The sequence below is a fragment of the Arvicola amphibius genome, chromosome 15 (genome assembly GCF_903992535.2).
Source record: "Arvicola amphibius chromosome 15, mArvAmp1.2, whole genome shotgun sequence".
In the NCBI taxonomy this organism is placed as follows: domain Eukaryota; kingdom Metazoa; phylum Chordata; class Mammalia; order Rodentia; family Cricetidae; genus Arvicola; species Arvicola amphibius.
In genome coordinates, this window is record NC_052061.1 from 39929975 (window position 1) to 39945853 (window position 15879).

The 15879-nt window shown below is 47.5% G+C and overlaps 1 protein-coding gene across 1 annotated transcript; it reads left to right on the forward strand.

Moving 5' to 3' along the window:
• The first annotated feature begins 8390 nt into the window (after nt 1–8390).
• Nucleotides 8391–12425, forward strand: Syce1l (synaptonemal complex central element protein 1 like). Its single transcript, XM_038312352.2, has 9 exons — nt 8391–8616; nt 8788–8862; nt 9793–9840; nt 10124–10178; nt 10737–10812; nt 11690–11759; nt 11836–11920; nt 12036–12134; nt 12309–12425. Exons 1-8 carry the CDS (start codon nt 8391–8393, stop codon nt 12109–12111), a joined length of 711 nt encoding a protein of 236 aa, XP_038168280.2. The 3' UTR covers nt 12112–12134; nt 12309–12425.
• Nucleotides 12426–15879: the final 3454 nt, after the last annotated feature.

Genomic DNA, 15879 nt, shown 5'->3' on the forward strand with positions numbered 1-15879 from the left:
TGAATATCAGGTTATGTTTCTTTGCCATTGAATTGGCTTAGGGAGATCATACTTAGCACCAGTGGCTCCAGGCCTTCTGCTGGAGACTTAGGTTTTTAGCGGATGCTCTCCCACATCAGTAGCTTCCATGCTAGGTAATCACAGGAGTTTAACTACCCCAAACACACAGGACCAAGGGTGGTCAATGGTGACTTACTGACAGAGGCAGGGAATGACAAGAAGTGGTCACAAAAATGACCAAATCTAGGGGAGAGTCATGTAGATTGTAGATATTTGAAAGAGGTGGAAGAAACATAATTTTCAGTTGATTATAATTGTTCATTATAAAACATGGGTCCCAGAAGGTTTTCTTTTTATAATTGAGTAGTTGGGGTTGTCAAGAACAGCTTCCTGGAAGGTGTCTGAGGTAAGCACACTTGATAACTGGTTAAGGGCCTTGGAATTGGGGGACGGGAAGGCAAATTGAGGCCTCTTGTGATTCATTGTTTTATTTATCTCTTAGAAAACTAGGTAGTAATACGTAATTTAAAAATTAAGAGGAAAGGGAAAGTTGAGCAACACCTGAGGATTATACAGTAGCGTCGGACCAATGTTAACACCCAGGTTTTAATGGCTGTTGTGCAGTTACTTGGAGTCTCTGTATATAGGAAATATTGCACTGGAGTATTGAGTATTAATAGGTCATACTGTCTGCAGCTTACAGATGAAAAACACTCAAAACATGGCGGGGATGATAGAGTACCACAGCCTATTTCTACGACTTTTGTGTACATCTGAAATAATTTCAAATAAAATGTTAAAAGGGACTTATCCTCCACAGGCTCTCTTCTTTTTGTAATAGGGAAGGTTTTTGTTGTTTTAAGTTAACAGAGATATGAAGACGGATGCTAAAAAGAAATCCCACACTAGCTCAGAGCTGAGTATAATAAAAGATTATTCATTTAAGGATAGAATCGCAGATCACAGGCCTCTGCTTGGTGGGGAACAGCAACTGAACCCCGCAGCCAGAAGAGGCAAACGTGCTTTACATCTGCATTATAGTATAAGAGGCCATACCCAAGTGGGCAGATAACATAAAGGCTACTGGCTGTAGGAATTTCTACAGCAGAGATATTAGATTTAAAACTTTTTAAATTAAATTTTAAAAGTTTCTTATCACTTGGGGGCTTGAGAGATGGCTCCGCAGTTAAGAGCACTGGCTGCTCTTGCAGAGGACCAGGTTCAATTCCCAGCATCCACAATGGCTTACAGCTGCCTCTAACTCTAATACACTCTTCTAAACCTCCACAGGGATTACAGCATACACGTGGTGAACAGACACACATGCAGGGCAAAACATTCAAACATGTTAAATAAAGATAAAAATTTTCAAAATCATCTTATCACTGACCAGGGGTCTTATGACTAGCAGTTAAAAGGCAGAGAGGAAAGCCACGGATGGAGCTTCTGCAAAAGTAGTTGCAAAGGCCAGCTGTAGAGCACATGGGCGCTTACATATTCTCTATGAGTATTGGCAATACTACGTGGTAATTGCTGATCTTACTGGGACTAATTAGAGTAGCAGAAGAAGCAAGGATGGCTGGATGTTACCAGTCCTAGTGTCTGGGACTGTATATTTGGGTTCATCCTGACATCCTCACTCTGAGTTTGAAAGTTTTCATAAATGTTAAGCAGACAAATACCTTTCTCTGTCACGTGCTTTTCTTTCTTGCAAAATAATAAAATGATTTTAAATAATAAAAATGTTTCAGGAGGAGATATATCCTATATATGTATGTGTCATATATATATCCATGTATATATATATACATGCAGAGATGAGTTGTATAAGGAGACTCAGAACCAAAGAGAAGGGGAATTTTTATTTCTTCAAAGATTTTGTAGTGTTTGGAGTTTTAGGATGTTATTTCTGTATTAATTTTTTTAAAGTAAGTGACACATGAAATTTATTTATTCTAAAAGATGAAAATATATCACTGAGCTGCTGACAGTGGTTAATTCTGAGAAGGGGATGTTGGTGAACTGAGACTTCAAACAGATTTTACTTATATTTTCGTGTTGTGTGTGTGTGTGTGTGTGTGTGTGATGCACATGTGAGCACAGGTGCCAGAGAAGGCCGGAGAGGGCAACTGGGTTCCCCGTAGCTGGAATCAGGTAGTTGTAAGCTGTCTGAGGTGGGTGCTGGGTACTGAACGCTGGAGTCCTCTGGAAGAGTAGTACTCCTGCCCTTGTTACCTCTCAGCCCTCTCTCTATCCCACAGACGTTTAATGCCATGCGCTACTGACCATGTCTAAGTAACTAGAAATAATTAAAGTGCAAAGGCAAACAAATGAATGCTAGTTCGTTATAGATTCCAGCGAGATCAAAAGATGCCAAAGAAGATGAACAAGCACCCAAGGTTCAGCAAGATGAGCTCAAGGTAAAAAAAGAAACAAAAAGAAAGCCGCTGTACAATGTGATTGTACTGGCTGTAAAGAATTTTACCCTACCAGTGTGCCGTAACTGATGCTCTGAGGTTGTCTTCAGGTTCCTACCGGACGTTAATGTTTGGCACTGGAGCAGTGAAGGTCATGTCTACCTCCCTTCATGGTGCCTTTAAGATCATTCTTTGGAATGGAGTTTCCGATATAGACGAGATAAGAATGTCTTGGTGCAGAGTCCCAGAAACCTTGAACTCAGGCGCTGGTTCTGTCGGTCAAATGTAGTGATAGGCACAGCCTCTGATGTAGCGTGCGGTCTCGAAGTAGTATTCAGACGTGTTCTGCAAGCACAGGCCAAGGGAAGCAGAAGCACGTGTTGAATGGATACTAGATAAAAGTGTGCCGCTCAAGCTGGCCACGTAGCTTAGCATGTGCAGGGTTCCAGGTTTGATGTACAGTATCCCAAAGACTAATTGAAATAGAAGTGTGACACCCCCCCCCCCGCCCCAAGCTTGGGCCTGCCAGAGCTTCTAAGTATTGTACATGATACATATGTATGAAGTTGTTGCAAACATAAATAAATAAATAAATGCCCCAAAATGACCTTATTTGAGAACAGAATGTTCTAGTTTCATTTCTGTCACTGTGATAAACTATTCCGATAAAAAGCAACTTAGAGGAGAAAGTTTATTTGGCGTACAGTTCCAAGTGTTAGTGCATCACAGCTGGAAGTCAGGGCAGGAACTCACGGAAGCAGCTGGGCATGCCACACACCCGCAGCAAGAGCAGAGGGAAACACGGGCCGCCATGTTGCCTTCTTGCTCCCTGCTCTCAGTCAGCCTTTTCCTCTGTCAGGACCCTAACTCAGGGACTAGGATAGCAATATCTGGACCCTCTCGCATTAACTAACAGTCTAGACAATCCCCCAGCACTGTGCCCACAGGCCAACCTGATCTAGGTCATACTCCCATCGAGGCTTTCTTCTCCAGCGATCCTAGGTTCTGGCAAGTTGATAATTAAAACTGTCAGGGCAGGAGAGAGGGCCAGTGGTTAAGGGCACCTGGCTGCTTTTCAACCTGACCCGGCTGGATTCCCAGCATCCACACAGCAGCTCACAACCTTCTGTAACTCCAGTTAGGGGACCTGACTCCTCTTCCGACCCCTGGGCACCAGACATGTGGAGCACAGATGTACATGCAGGTATTATCCATACATATCCAGACCAAACAAAATATGAAGTAACCAGCATATAGGATCTTTGCAGATATAAGTACTTAGGATGAGGTCATACTGGCTTAGGATGGACCATAATTCAGTGGTAAATATCCATACAAGAGAAAGGAAATATGGGACACAGTGACGTCCAGACACAGAGGGAGGACCTACTTTATAGGACTTTGTCTCTGCAGTTGAGAAAAGGAAACAGTAATCATGTCGCATTTGTGCGACAGCCTATAGACAGCAGTAGGAGGCTGCTCTTAAATTACAGCATATGTACACTGGGAGACCGCACCGCCACCAAAGAAGAAACTGAGCACAAGCCATACCTTGTCAAGTGAAAACCAGGAGAGCTTTGGCATCCTGTGTGACTTGGTGTCCTGCCTGTGGAGAAAGGGTGTTTGTCTGTATGTCAAGCAACAGCTTGGGTCACTGAATGGCTTCTAAGGAGAGGAACTGGGAACTTGCGGTCTGAGGCCAAGGGACTCTTTACTGCTGTGGAGAAGTACTTTCTGCCTGTGGTCTGTGTTTATGAGCTATATTTCTTCTCTGTCCTGCTTTCTATGGAAAGGAGCAGGTCACTGGGATTCAAGCTTTTATCACTGATCTCAAGAATGTGTGGCATTCTTCCTAGGACTGTTTGTTTGTTTGAATTTTTAAAGTACTATGGGCTCATGCTGAAACAGCTATAGAAGTATGCATCATGAAAAATGCCTTTGCTTGAATCAGGAGCCACATAAGTTCAGTTCCTTGTAGTCCGTTGATACAGGCCTCAGGTCATTCTTTCTCTTTTCTATTTCTTCTGTGCATTTGAACTCTTGTTTGAAAACTTTTACAATATTAACTGAACTCAATCTTAGAGATCAACTTTCATGATTTTAGATCTCAATATTGGGATTATGTTCAAAATTATTCAGCCCCAAACTTTGGGGCTTAGGATCTTTTGGCCTTACGATCTTTACACCCAAACAGAGTAGACTGTTAAGTTCTTCAGCTTCAAGGAAGAAAGTGCTGTTAACTTGACTGATGGGAATATCTCCTAATCTGCTACTTCTTCCATTGTTGACTTTAGTAGTTATCTATAACTGTATGAAAAGAGTCGAGAGGAGAGGGTCTTACGCTGGCTCCACATGAGAGTGCATAGCCAATTACAGTGGTAATAAGAAGACAGGTAATGCAAGCGCTCCAGTATTTCTAAGGCCAAGAGGTTAAACCTAAGGAGTTTACCAAGATTCAGGAATGAAAGTCCACACAAGATACACTGTGAAACTGAACTGAGGGTTTAAGAGAAGAACAAAGTCACAAGTCACTGTTCCTGGCAAGGACAGTAGCATATTTCCCACCATCTTCCTTGTGCCTTTAAACAGTCTGAAGGGAGGAGGGGAGGACAAGACTGGGCTGAACAGAGGTCCCTGGGTCCTCCCCTCTAGTGATTGGCTCTGTCCCTGCCTCTAGTGAAGCTTGAGAAAGATGGGTATAATCTAATGTGGGGTTTTTCCCCAGTCTCCACGGTGCATCTGCATGTAGTGTGAGTGTGCGAGTGTGTGTGCGTGCGTGCCTGTGTGTGTGTGTGTGTGTGTGTATGTGTGTATGTTCTCAAATGAGGCCTGAGAAATGTGGATACAAGTCTTTCTTAATGTTGGATTTTCCCCCAATCCCTCGATGGTACATCTGCATGTTTGTGTGTGTATGTGTGTCTGTATGTATTGATCCTAGTCTTCATAATATTGAGTTGATTCCCAATAACATCATTACTATGTTCACCTGTCCTTTCTTTGTATGTATTTTGGATTAGTATAAAAAAAATGTCAAAATCTTGGTGTAATTCCATTGGGGGGGGGTGGGGTATTTCTTTTTTTTTCTTCTTTATTTATTGTTTTACATTGTGACCACAGCTTCCCCTCCTTCATCTCCTCCCAGTCCTCTGCCCACTTCCCCTCTGTCCCCCACCCATTCCTCCTTCATTTCTATTCAGAAAAGGGCAACCCTCCCATGGATATCAACAAAACATGGCATATCAAATTGAAGTAGGACTAATCATGGCGTTGGGGTCTTTTTTGCTTTCATGAACAGTGTTTTGGCTGTACATCAAGAGGTTCCACAACCCACTTCTTTCTGCTTAAAATGCTTAGGGACTGGGGAGATGGTTGCATAGGTAAAGTGCTTGCTGCACAAGCCTGAGGATCTGAGTTCAGATCCCACGCCATGTACAGCAGTCAGTCTGTAACCCCAGGCCAGGGTGAGCAGGGATGAGGGTTGGATATGAATCAATTTCCGGACTCGGGTTGGCTGGGTAGTCCAGCTGACATGAACAGCCCCGCGTACAGTGAGAGACTATGTCATAAAAGTATAGTGGCCTCTAGAAACTACAGGGAAACCTTGTCTCGGAAAAAAAAGTACAGTGGCGTGTGACAGAGAAGTTAGCTTCTGTCCTGTAAATTTGTCCACATGAACAAATGCGCCTCCCCATAGTCTGATACATATGTACAGCAACATACACACTTGAGTAAATATGTATTAGCAGCATGCTTAGCTATGTCTAGACCCATCCGTTTGTTAGAATTTACAAATTAGGGCTATAATTAATTTTAAAGAAATCAGTATGTAATCTGCCTTCCCTGTCACATGGATTAGAACTTCCGGATGACTTTCAGCAGTGGCAAAGTCAGGTATACATTCTTTTCAGCCTGAGTTGGACCACGGGGAGTTCTGGAGTTCCTTTTGTCCTCTTGTGGAGAAGCTGATTCATTGGATATACAACATGCTCCTTAGATACAGAGGACAGGGTTCCTCGGGTGCCCTGCTCTGATGGAAACCTGACCCTCAGCCCAGCCTTGGCTGCAGCCCAGGAGTCTCTACAGAATCCTCGCTGCTCCTCTACCGGGGTTTGTGTCTTCCCTGGCTTTACCTTTACCTACTGGGTCCTGTAATTCTGGTTTTCCTTTCTACAGGGCAGGCCGCATCTCTGAGTAAGACTGAAGACTTGCTGGAAACAGTGAAAAAGCTGCAGAAAGGTCAGGTATCCTGTGTCTGAGTCTTAGATTTTAAGTCAGGCAAGCAGAGTTAGAATCTAAAACCCGCCACTCACAGCTCTGGAAAACAATCCTATTGCACAGACTTTTTGTTTGTTTGTTTGTTTTGTTTTGTCTATTGATTTTATTGAGCTATATATTTTTCTCCACCCCCTCCTTTCCTCTCCCCTCCCCTTCTGCCCTCCCCCATGGTCCCCATGCTCCCAATTTACTCAGGAGATCTTGACACAAGACTTATTCTTACTCACTTTTATTCTTTGAGTTGAAAATCAAGTCCCACAGCTAAAAATTCAAAATCTTTAAGAGGATGAAAAAGCCTCCACTTACAGAGGCACATAGACACACACACACACACACACAGAGAGAGAGAGAGAGAGAGAGAGAGAGAGAGAGAGAGAGAGAGAGAAATGCACATACATGCCATTCATTAGCCCATCCATACATTCATCTGTCCGTATGTCCATCCATCCATCCATCCATCCATCCATCCATCTATCCATCCATCCATCTAACCACGTGTCTATTTATTCATTTTCCTGGCCCACAGATAAACAACAGTATTTATTTATTTATTAGTTCTGCAGCTTGAATCCAGAACTACTGTACTACTGAGCTACCTCCCCATAGTAACAGTTTTTAAAATGATCAGCTGTCTCCCAGAGAGTCTTTGAAAATAAACACCCCTCATGGGTATATATTCCTTGTCCTTTTAAAACCTACACATAGCAAAGGACAACACAGAGCATCTTGTACTTGGCATTTTTTGTTGAGAAGGAACCTGGGAGCCAGCTTGCCTTAAGTACCCAGTATTGCTGGAGCACTCACCTCGCCAGCTCATTCTCAGCTTCACGTATCCACTGATTTGCTTAAACAAACAGGAACCTTCCCTTCCATCTCCCTCTGTAGCTCACCCGGTTCATTTTAGCCGTTGCCCGGACTAAAATTTTGTATAGAAATTGAACTATGGAACTAGAGACGCGTAGTGGCCCATCCTGACCTTCTCCAGTGAAATAAAGCTCCTGGCCCACAGAGATGTGTGCCAGTTGTGATCGGCACCCTGGAGTACTGTTACCCTTCTAGAAGTGCCTAGAAAGGGAGCCTGTCATCTTGAAAAGTCCGGGGCTAAGCTTATGATCCCAGATTGCTTTAGAGGTCAGCAGCGAGACCCAGCAAATGCCTGGGACTCACCTGACCTAGAGCAGGATGAGCCAGGAGAAAGGCTTCTTTCTCCCTGTGGAGAGGTAAAGTGGACTGTGAGGTCAGAAGTCTCAAAAGACATTGAGAACTTGCAAGGTGCCACCTGTCACTGGAAAGCCCTGCTGTCTTCATGACAGCTAGGGACCAGGAAGGCAGCAATGGCAGGCAGCCTGTTCTGCCCCCCTTGAAGAGCATGGGGCCCGTGGCAGGGCTCCACCAGCTTCTGCCATACTCAGTTGCAGCCTTGAGCCTCCTGCAAGCCCTCCCTCCCTGCTTCCTCTGCCCCTCTGCACTTACGTATCCTCTGTGGCCTTTGGATGTGGCCCCACCCACTCCCGCTGCAAGAGGCTCATACTTGTTCCTATGCCACACACACCTCCCCATGGCGCACAGGGCCTATTTCCATATCTCAAGAAGCACCAATACCCATCTAGTCCTCAACACCTCACCTGGTGTCATCTTTGTAACTGGTACTGCCCCCAGACTGAGTCATAGCCATCCACCCAGCCCACCCCACCAAGAATGCAAGCCCTGCAAGGACTCCTCACAGATCCCAGCATAGAGCAGCTGCTCTGGAGGAGCCTGTGGTTGGCTACCAGTAGAAACCCAGCACCAGATAGGAGTCCTCCTCCCACCTGGGACAGCCGAGCATCTGCCTTTCCTTCCTCAATCAGCCTTCTTTCTTCAGAGGGAAGCCTGGAACCCCAGATTGAGGACCTGATTCATCGAATTAATGAGCTGCAGCAAGGTAAATGTGGGAATCTACCTAGACTGGCCAGTGGAGACCAGCAGGAAAGAGCCTGAACTGGGTGTACCTTCTACCCAGGGCTGTCAGAGAAAAGAGTAAGCCATGCCACAAGCTGTAGAAAAAACTCCGGGGCTGTACTCAACGTGATCCCTTCTTCCTTTCTCTGGTCAGCAAAGAAGAGATCCAGCGTGGAACTGGGAGAGGCTCAAGCACTTCAGGCGGCCATGAATCAGGAGCTAGATTCCTGTGAGTGGGTCCAAAAGAGGGAGTCAGGGACCCCTTGACCACTGCTGGCATTTCCAAACATGCCTCCCGGCCTTGGCACAGGCTGTGCCCTCACCTGCGGTTCTCTGAACCCATACAATTCAGATTGTGTAGAAGGAGCTGTGGGCTGCTTCCTGCTGCCTGGCTAGCTTTACCCGAAATAATTACACGGAAACTGTATTCTTTTAAACACTGCATGGTCCATTAGTTTCAGCCTCTTATTGGCTAATTCTCATATCTTGCTTTAACCCATATTTAGTAATCTGTGTAGCACCACGAGGTGGTGTCTTATCGGGAAGGGTCTTAGCCTGCGTCCATCTCGGAGAGGAGAGCTATGGCGTCTGCCTGGGGTGTCTGCCTCACTCTCTTCTACCCAGCATCCTGTTCTGTTTACTCCGCCTACCTAATTTCCTGTCCTATCAAAGAGCCAAGGCAGTTTCTTTATTAGCCAATGAAAGTAACACAGACAGGTGACCCTCCTCCATCAAGATTGTCCACTGCATCCTGCTCAGATAGCCATGGCTGGCCCATTTTTGATGATTTCATCTAAAATCAAAATCCTACCCCCTCTCCATCCCCACTTCTCCCTCCCTCTGCTTTTGTTTAATTTCTTCCTTCAGAGCCTATCTATTTTTACCTGACATGATATTTATTTTTTAACAATTTACTCTTCCTTCCTGAATGAACTTGTACTTCCTTTGGGTAGTCGCTCCTTTGCTTCTGTTGGCACTTACAGAGAACATTGGTGTGGGGGCATGAGGGAAGGTGATCCCTGTGGGAGAAGGTTGCAAGAGTAGGAACAAGATACCTCCATCTCCCCTATCTTCTATGTGATTTTGCCGACTGGATGAAATTGCAGTGGGGGTATGGGATGTAGGCCCCAGAGGCTGAAAATGTCACCGTGTTTTCCAGTGAATGACGAGAAAGCACACCTAGAGGAGATCCTGGGCAAAAAGCAAGGTATTCCCTTCTTCATTCTTCTCATTGCTTCATGAAGCCTGCCCCTGAGCAGCCACGGGAGTCCCTCTGACCACCCCCTGAGTAGCCACGGGAGTCCCGCCGAAAGCTGGGTCCCGGGGCCTCTCTCAACTCTTTCCCTGGCTGCTCTTGTGGAGGATACACCCAAGCCCTGTGAGTGCCCACCAACATCCAAGGTCATGTGGGGCCTCCAGACTCGGCCCAACCTTGTTCCCCCAAGGTCAAAGTTCCCCATCTCTTTCTCTCTTGTCTGCTTTCTCCACAGAGGCTCTGATGATTCTCCAGAAGCATTGCCAAGAGAGAGAAAGTGAGACTCAGTGGTAAGAGTCTTCCCCAGCTCTGCCCAGCTTGAGGAGGAGAGAGCAGAAGCTAGTAGAAGGAAGCATGGATACACAATACACATTCCTCTTTCCCTTCTACAAAGACAGGATCCTTCCCTGGCCTTGAAGTGGTGGTGATAGAATCATATCAACAGTTTGACCAACTGCAGCCTCATACAGTTTTCTTGGGAATAAGATGCACAGGGCTGTGGTCTCCCAGAGGGATCCAGACTGGATCACTCATAACAAAGACAGAGAAGCATTCATGGAAAGAGTAGAGGCTCAGGCAGGATCTGAGGGCAGATGACCTGTCCCTCCCAGGAAGTATACAGTCCCAGTGTCAGGATTCAGACCGAGGAAGCTACAGTTATTCCTAAACCTGGGGCCTGGTGGACAGCTAAGTCGGGTGGGAGTGGAGCTCCCATGAAGAAAAGGAGGTGAAGAGGAGGGTTTTACAGAACCATGAAGGGGAGCACTGGTCAGGAAGCGCCACAGGCCTGACTGACTGACTGACTGACTGACTGGGCCCTGGCCACGTTTCTGGGTGTCTGTCCACAGGTTGAATGCTAATGACCAACTGGAGGAGCAAGTGGAGGATCTAACAAGTCAGCGCAAGGACCTCTGGGAGTTCCATGTAAGCCATGATGTCCCTTCCAACCTCCACTCCTCCCACGACTTTCACCCCCACCCCCTCATCCCTGCTTAGTCCCAACATCCTGGGAGAGACCCTGACTCCTCTCTTCATGTCACCTTTGGCCCCACAACTGGCTGCTTTCCCCACCCCCTCTTCCATACCTAGCATCCTTTGCTGGCTGTTGTCATAGCTTCTGTGGATTCTGCGTCTCCTGAAAGTGGCCCAAGGGACCCTTGAGGAAATGTTCATTAAGCTGCAGATGGGAGCATCAGGCAGCATTCCAGGCAGGGAGGGGCAGTGGTATACCAAAAGGCCCTTTCTGCCTCAAGGGGCAGGGGACCCAAAGTCCAGCCAAGGAGGCAAAGTAGATCGATCCTGTAAGACCTGTTGGTGTCTGACCACATATGTTGAGCGCTTGAATGTAGAAGTGTTCATTCTTGAGAAAGGCCGAACTCCTGGAACATTCAAAGAACAGCAAATGGGGAGTGGGGGTCAGAGGAGTTGTAAGAAGTAGACTGAGAAATATGGGCACATTGGGGTGAAGTGAGTCTGTAGCCACAGCGGAAACTGCAGAGTTAAAGAATGAGTGCGTGTAGCGAGCTGAGCCATGGCTCAGCCTGTTAAGCGCAGCGCTTGCGAATCCCAAGGTCCTGGGTTCGATTCCCAGGACCGATTCCCATCACAACAGAGCGGCATGGGCCATCTGTCCCGAGTTGTTCGATTCTGCCACAGAGCGGCCGTGTGCCGTCTGTGTCCCGAGTGTGCCTGCCATTCCACACCCTCTCGTGGCGTGGGGAAAAAAAAGAATGAGTGCGTGACCTAGAGTAGGGAAGGACTTCATCAAAAGCGCAGAGTGGGACGGCCTCTGTCCTCACAGGTCCTGCAGCAGCGGCTGACCCAGGAGATCAGCACAATGGAACACAACCAGGATCAGCTGCTGACGGAGAGTGAGGCCGGGGCAGTGATGGGCGGCGGGGCACAGGGCCTCAGGGAACCGCCCTTGACATCCACCACTGCCTGCAGGGACTCTGCTGTGTGCCCGACTGCAGGAAGTGGAGAAGAGGCTGCAGATGGCTAGGGAGGCCCAGAAGCCCCCTGGGAACTGTGGGTGAGAGGAGGACCACGCCCATCAGCCGGGGTCTCCGATCTTCCCCCCTGATACCGATCTTCCCCCCTGATACCCTGGGCAATTGCTCGTTTTCTTTTCTCTGCTTTTATCATAGGCTGGAGGAATTTGGGGGGCAGCCCCAGAGCATCTCGGAAATTCAGAATGACAGGGGAGACATAGGCACCCAGTGAACAGAAGCAGAGGCTAGAGAGAAGTAAGTGGGGGCCCTTGGAGGTCCACTGAGAAGGGGTATCCAAGGGTTCCAGGCATCTCCAGTACTGGGACGTTCTGAAGGAGCCACCTGGAGCTTGCAGGTGCAGACAAGAGGGTGTCTGAGTAAGAGTGTTTGAGATTCTGGGTGTCAGCAACCTGATCCCCCTGTTATTAGGTTGGCCAAAGAGGAGCAGCATCATTTGGAGCCATCAAGAGAGCTGCCAGGCACAGGGATGCCCTGCTCGGCCATGAGGACCCACGAGTGCTCACGTCCCTTTAAGGCCTACCGAGAAATAAAGATGATTGCTGGAATCCACTGAGTCTGTGCATATGAAGTTGCTGGAAGTGAGAGGCTCCAGCCGTGGTGGGCAGGTAAATGTCCAGGGCATCTCTGTGTGTAACGTTAGCTGGACTTCATTTGTCACCCATTGACATACAGAAGATACTCAATAAATGCTTCCGGGCTGCCCCCCAGGGAATGAGTGTCAGATGATGAGGGTTTTCTCTGTTTCCCTGGCCATGCTCAAAGGTACAGAAGCATCTACCCATCAATAGAGAGCCAGGCAGACACTCCAGTAGTCCAGAGAAGTCCCAGCCTCCCCAGGTGTCAGTGTTCCCTTTAGGGTGGGTGCTTGACATCTCAGACCTATCCCTCTTGCCTGTGGTCCCTCTCACAGCTGGGCTCATGTCCCACTGAGGTCTTTTCTTGATGTCCAGGCCTCCAGGCAAACATCCTCTCAGAGCAAGGCCCCATCTGGAGTGTCCATAGCACTGGGTCTCCTGGGGGCTTTGACAGTCACCCTAGGGCTGTTAATAGGAATTAGAAGTGTGGTAGAAAGAAAGCAACTGTGAAGAACAGGAAAGGATCCAGTGGAGGCTGGTCAGGGAAGTGCTCCGAGCACAGCCTGAGCACCACTGCAGGGGATGAGGCTGGGAGAGCGGGTTTCCTTAGAAACAAGATAGGGAAGTATTGCCTACTTTTTGTTGCTGTGCTAAAATGCCAAGGCGGAAAGCGATTTACAGAGGAAACGGTTATTTGTGCTTGCCATTCCAGAGGGCTAGTAGAGTCCATCATGGTAGGGACAGAATAGCAGCAGGTGGCTTGAGCGGGAAGCTGAGACATCACATTTCTGTCCACGTGCAGGAGGCAAAGAAGGAACTGGACGTGTAGTCAGGCTGTGCACTCTCGGAGCCAACCACCAGAGACACGCTTCTTCCAGCAAGGCTGCAGCACCTAAAAGTCCCATAACCTTCCCAAATGGCGCCGCTATTAGGGACCACGTGTCCAAATACATGAGCCTAGGGGGAGGGGGGCATCCTCACTCATGCCACCCCAGGGGATAAGGTGCCTGTCTTCAGAGACTGGACTCTTTAGTGAAAAGAACCTGGGGCTGATCTCTCCACTGCTGCACACAAGCAAGCTCTCTGGCTTGGAGCAATTCCCTTCCCTGTGTCTCAGTCACCTCCCTCTGTCTCAATAGCTGTGTAAAACGGAGCAATTGTGAGGAGGACGTAGACCAGCAGTTCTCAACCTGTGGGTCGTGACCTCTTTGGGGGTGTCATATCAGATATCCTGCATCTCAGACATTTACATTATAATTCACAACAGTTGCAGCATTACAGTTATGAAGTAGCAATGAAATAGTTGTATGGTTGGGGGTCACCTCAACACGAGGCACTGTGTTAAAGGGTCGCAGCATCAGGAAGGTTGAGAACCGCTGACCTAGACTGATAACTTTCCGCATGGAAAGTGCTAATAACACTTCTCAGCCCATGGCAAGGACAGCGTAAGTGGTAGCCACCATCATTATGAAGACCTTTCGTATCATTTAGCCAACGTCCCAGTCTCCCTATACAGGTGACCTGAGACTTAAACAGAAACCACAGGTGAACTCGGATTCATGCTGAGCCTTCTTGAATTCCTCCTGCTCTCCACCCTGAGTCTTCCTGAGTCAGGAGGCACAAGGTGGAGAAACCATGCCTGGGGGTAGCTTCCTTGCTGGCACTTCAGATAACTGGAGACACACAAGCATACCTGTGTATCCTGTCTGTATTTCCTGCTCTTGTAAATCATGGGAGGCCCACCCTAACAATCTTAGTGAATTCTAGTTGTTTTCCAAAATCCCAGACTCTGAGCGCCAGAGTCTCCCTCAGTGTCCATCCTTTTACTTCTTCACGACGGCAATTCAATTTCATGGAGCAGTTAAATGACGCCTGTTTATTTGGTGGTGTTGGGGATGGAACCTAGGGCCTTGAGGGCGCCAGGTAAGCGTGCTACCCCACCTCCAACCCTAATAGGGATACATTTCAGCTCATTAAAAACTCAGGCTCTGAAACTATAACAGGGTTATTATTTAATCGCCCCAACTCAAGCAGTTCAACCTGCTCTGACTACTCTGTTCCTGGTTCTTTGCTAGTTATTGAGAACATTTAGAAAATGATGCTCTCACAGGGTCTGCGGTCACAGAGCTCAGAGACTCAGCAGGAGGACACATACTGAGTACTGGAAGCCAAGGGTGCCAGTGGGGGAGTACCTCCTCCGCAACGGGGCACTTCCCTTGTGACTCAGTTCCGTGTGACCTTGCCAAGGAAACAGTGATAACAAAACCCTCTGCCAACCCAGGAGACTTGCACACGAAATGTAACCAAGAGGACGGTTTTCTCATTACATTGGCTTTAAGTCTGTGTGGGGCCAGAGCCCAGGCAGTCTGCTAAAGAGATCACAAAGACAGAAACATTCTTTGAGGGCCAAGCAGATCCACCCTGTAAGCAACAAGCAGTCTTCAGGTAAGTACACATTGCATTTTGTCACACGGTTTGTTCCGAATCAGGGTGCCCGGCTGTGTCTCTTTGCTTTACACAAGTGACGATCACAGCTGGCAGTTTGGGAGGAAGTTCAACTTCTACCCCACCCCTGGGACCAGCAGGCCACAGGAAGATGGCTCTTAGGTCCTTGAAAAGGATCTTCCTGGCTCATGAAGGTGGCCAGCTGCTCTTCGCTTTGGACAAGATTTTTATACAGAAACAGAGAGGGAGTTCTGGCTGGCTATGGAGGTCCACAGCTATAATCCCAGAGCTGGGGAGGCAGAGCTCTCGCTAAAGGAAAACACAGGCTTCGTAGAAGACTCTGTAGATGACTTTAAAAGGCAGGGAATGGGAGAATTAAGCATTTTACTTCCAAATGCAATTTGTTCTTACAACTTCTTTCTGGCACCCCTTTCCCTTTCTGTGTATAAAAAAGACAAGAGATACATATGCGTGCTCACCATTTTTAGGCCTGGCTAAGGTTGTTTGAAGCCCAGCTGAGTCTGGTTACCTTTGGCCTTATTAGCATGTCCCCCTCCTTCTGTGCTTGTAATGTGGAGCCCTCTTGTTCCTCATTGCACTGATGCAAATCAGCACACTCACAGCTGGTGCCCGTAGTAACACCTATGATTGATACGGGAGCTATTTGAATAAACTCCCTGCTTTTCTGGTGTCTTCTTTGAACTATGCACTCCGAAGTCTGCAGAGAAAGCAGAAGAGGTAAGGCCAGAATTATGTCCCTCACACCAGCAGAAGTCTAACAGATTATGCCTCTGTTCTCCCTCTACTGGCTGCTTCTGCCTCCAGATCACCCATCAGTACTTGTAACCTCTTTGGGACTTGGTAGGCCTTACGCTGCAGTAAAGAAATATCCTTAAAGATATTTCACAAACATCTGTGAGCATTCCGCATGCCTGGGCAGGGGTGGAATTATCTACAAA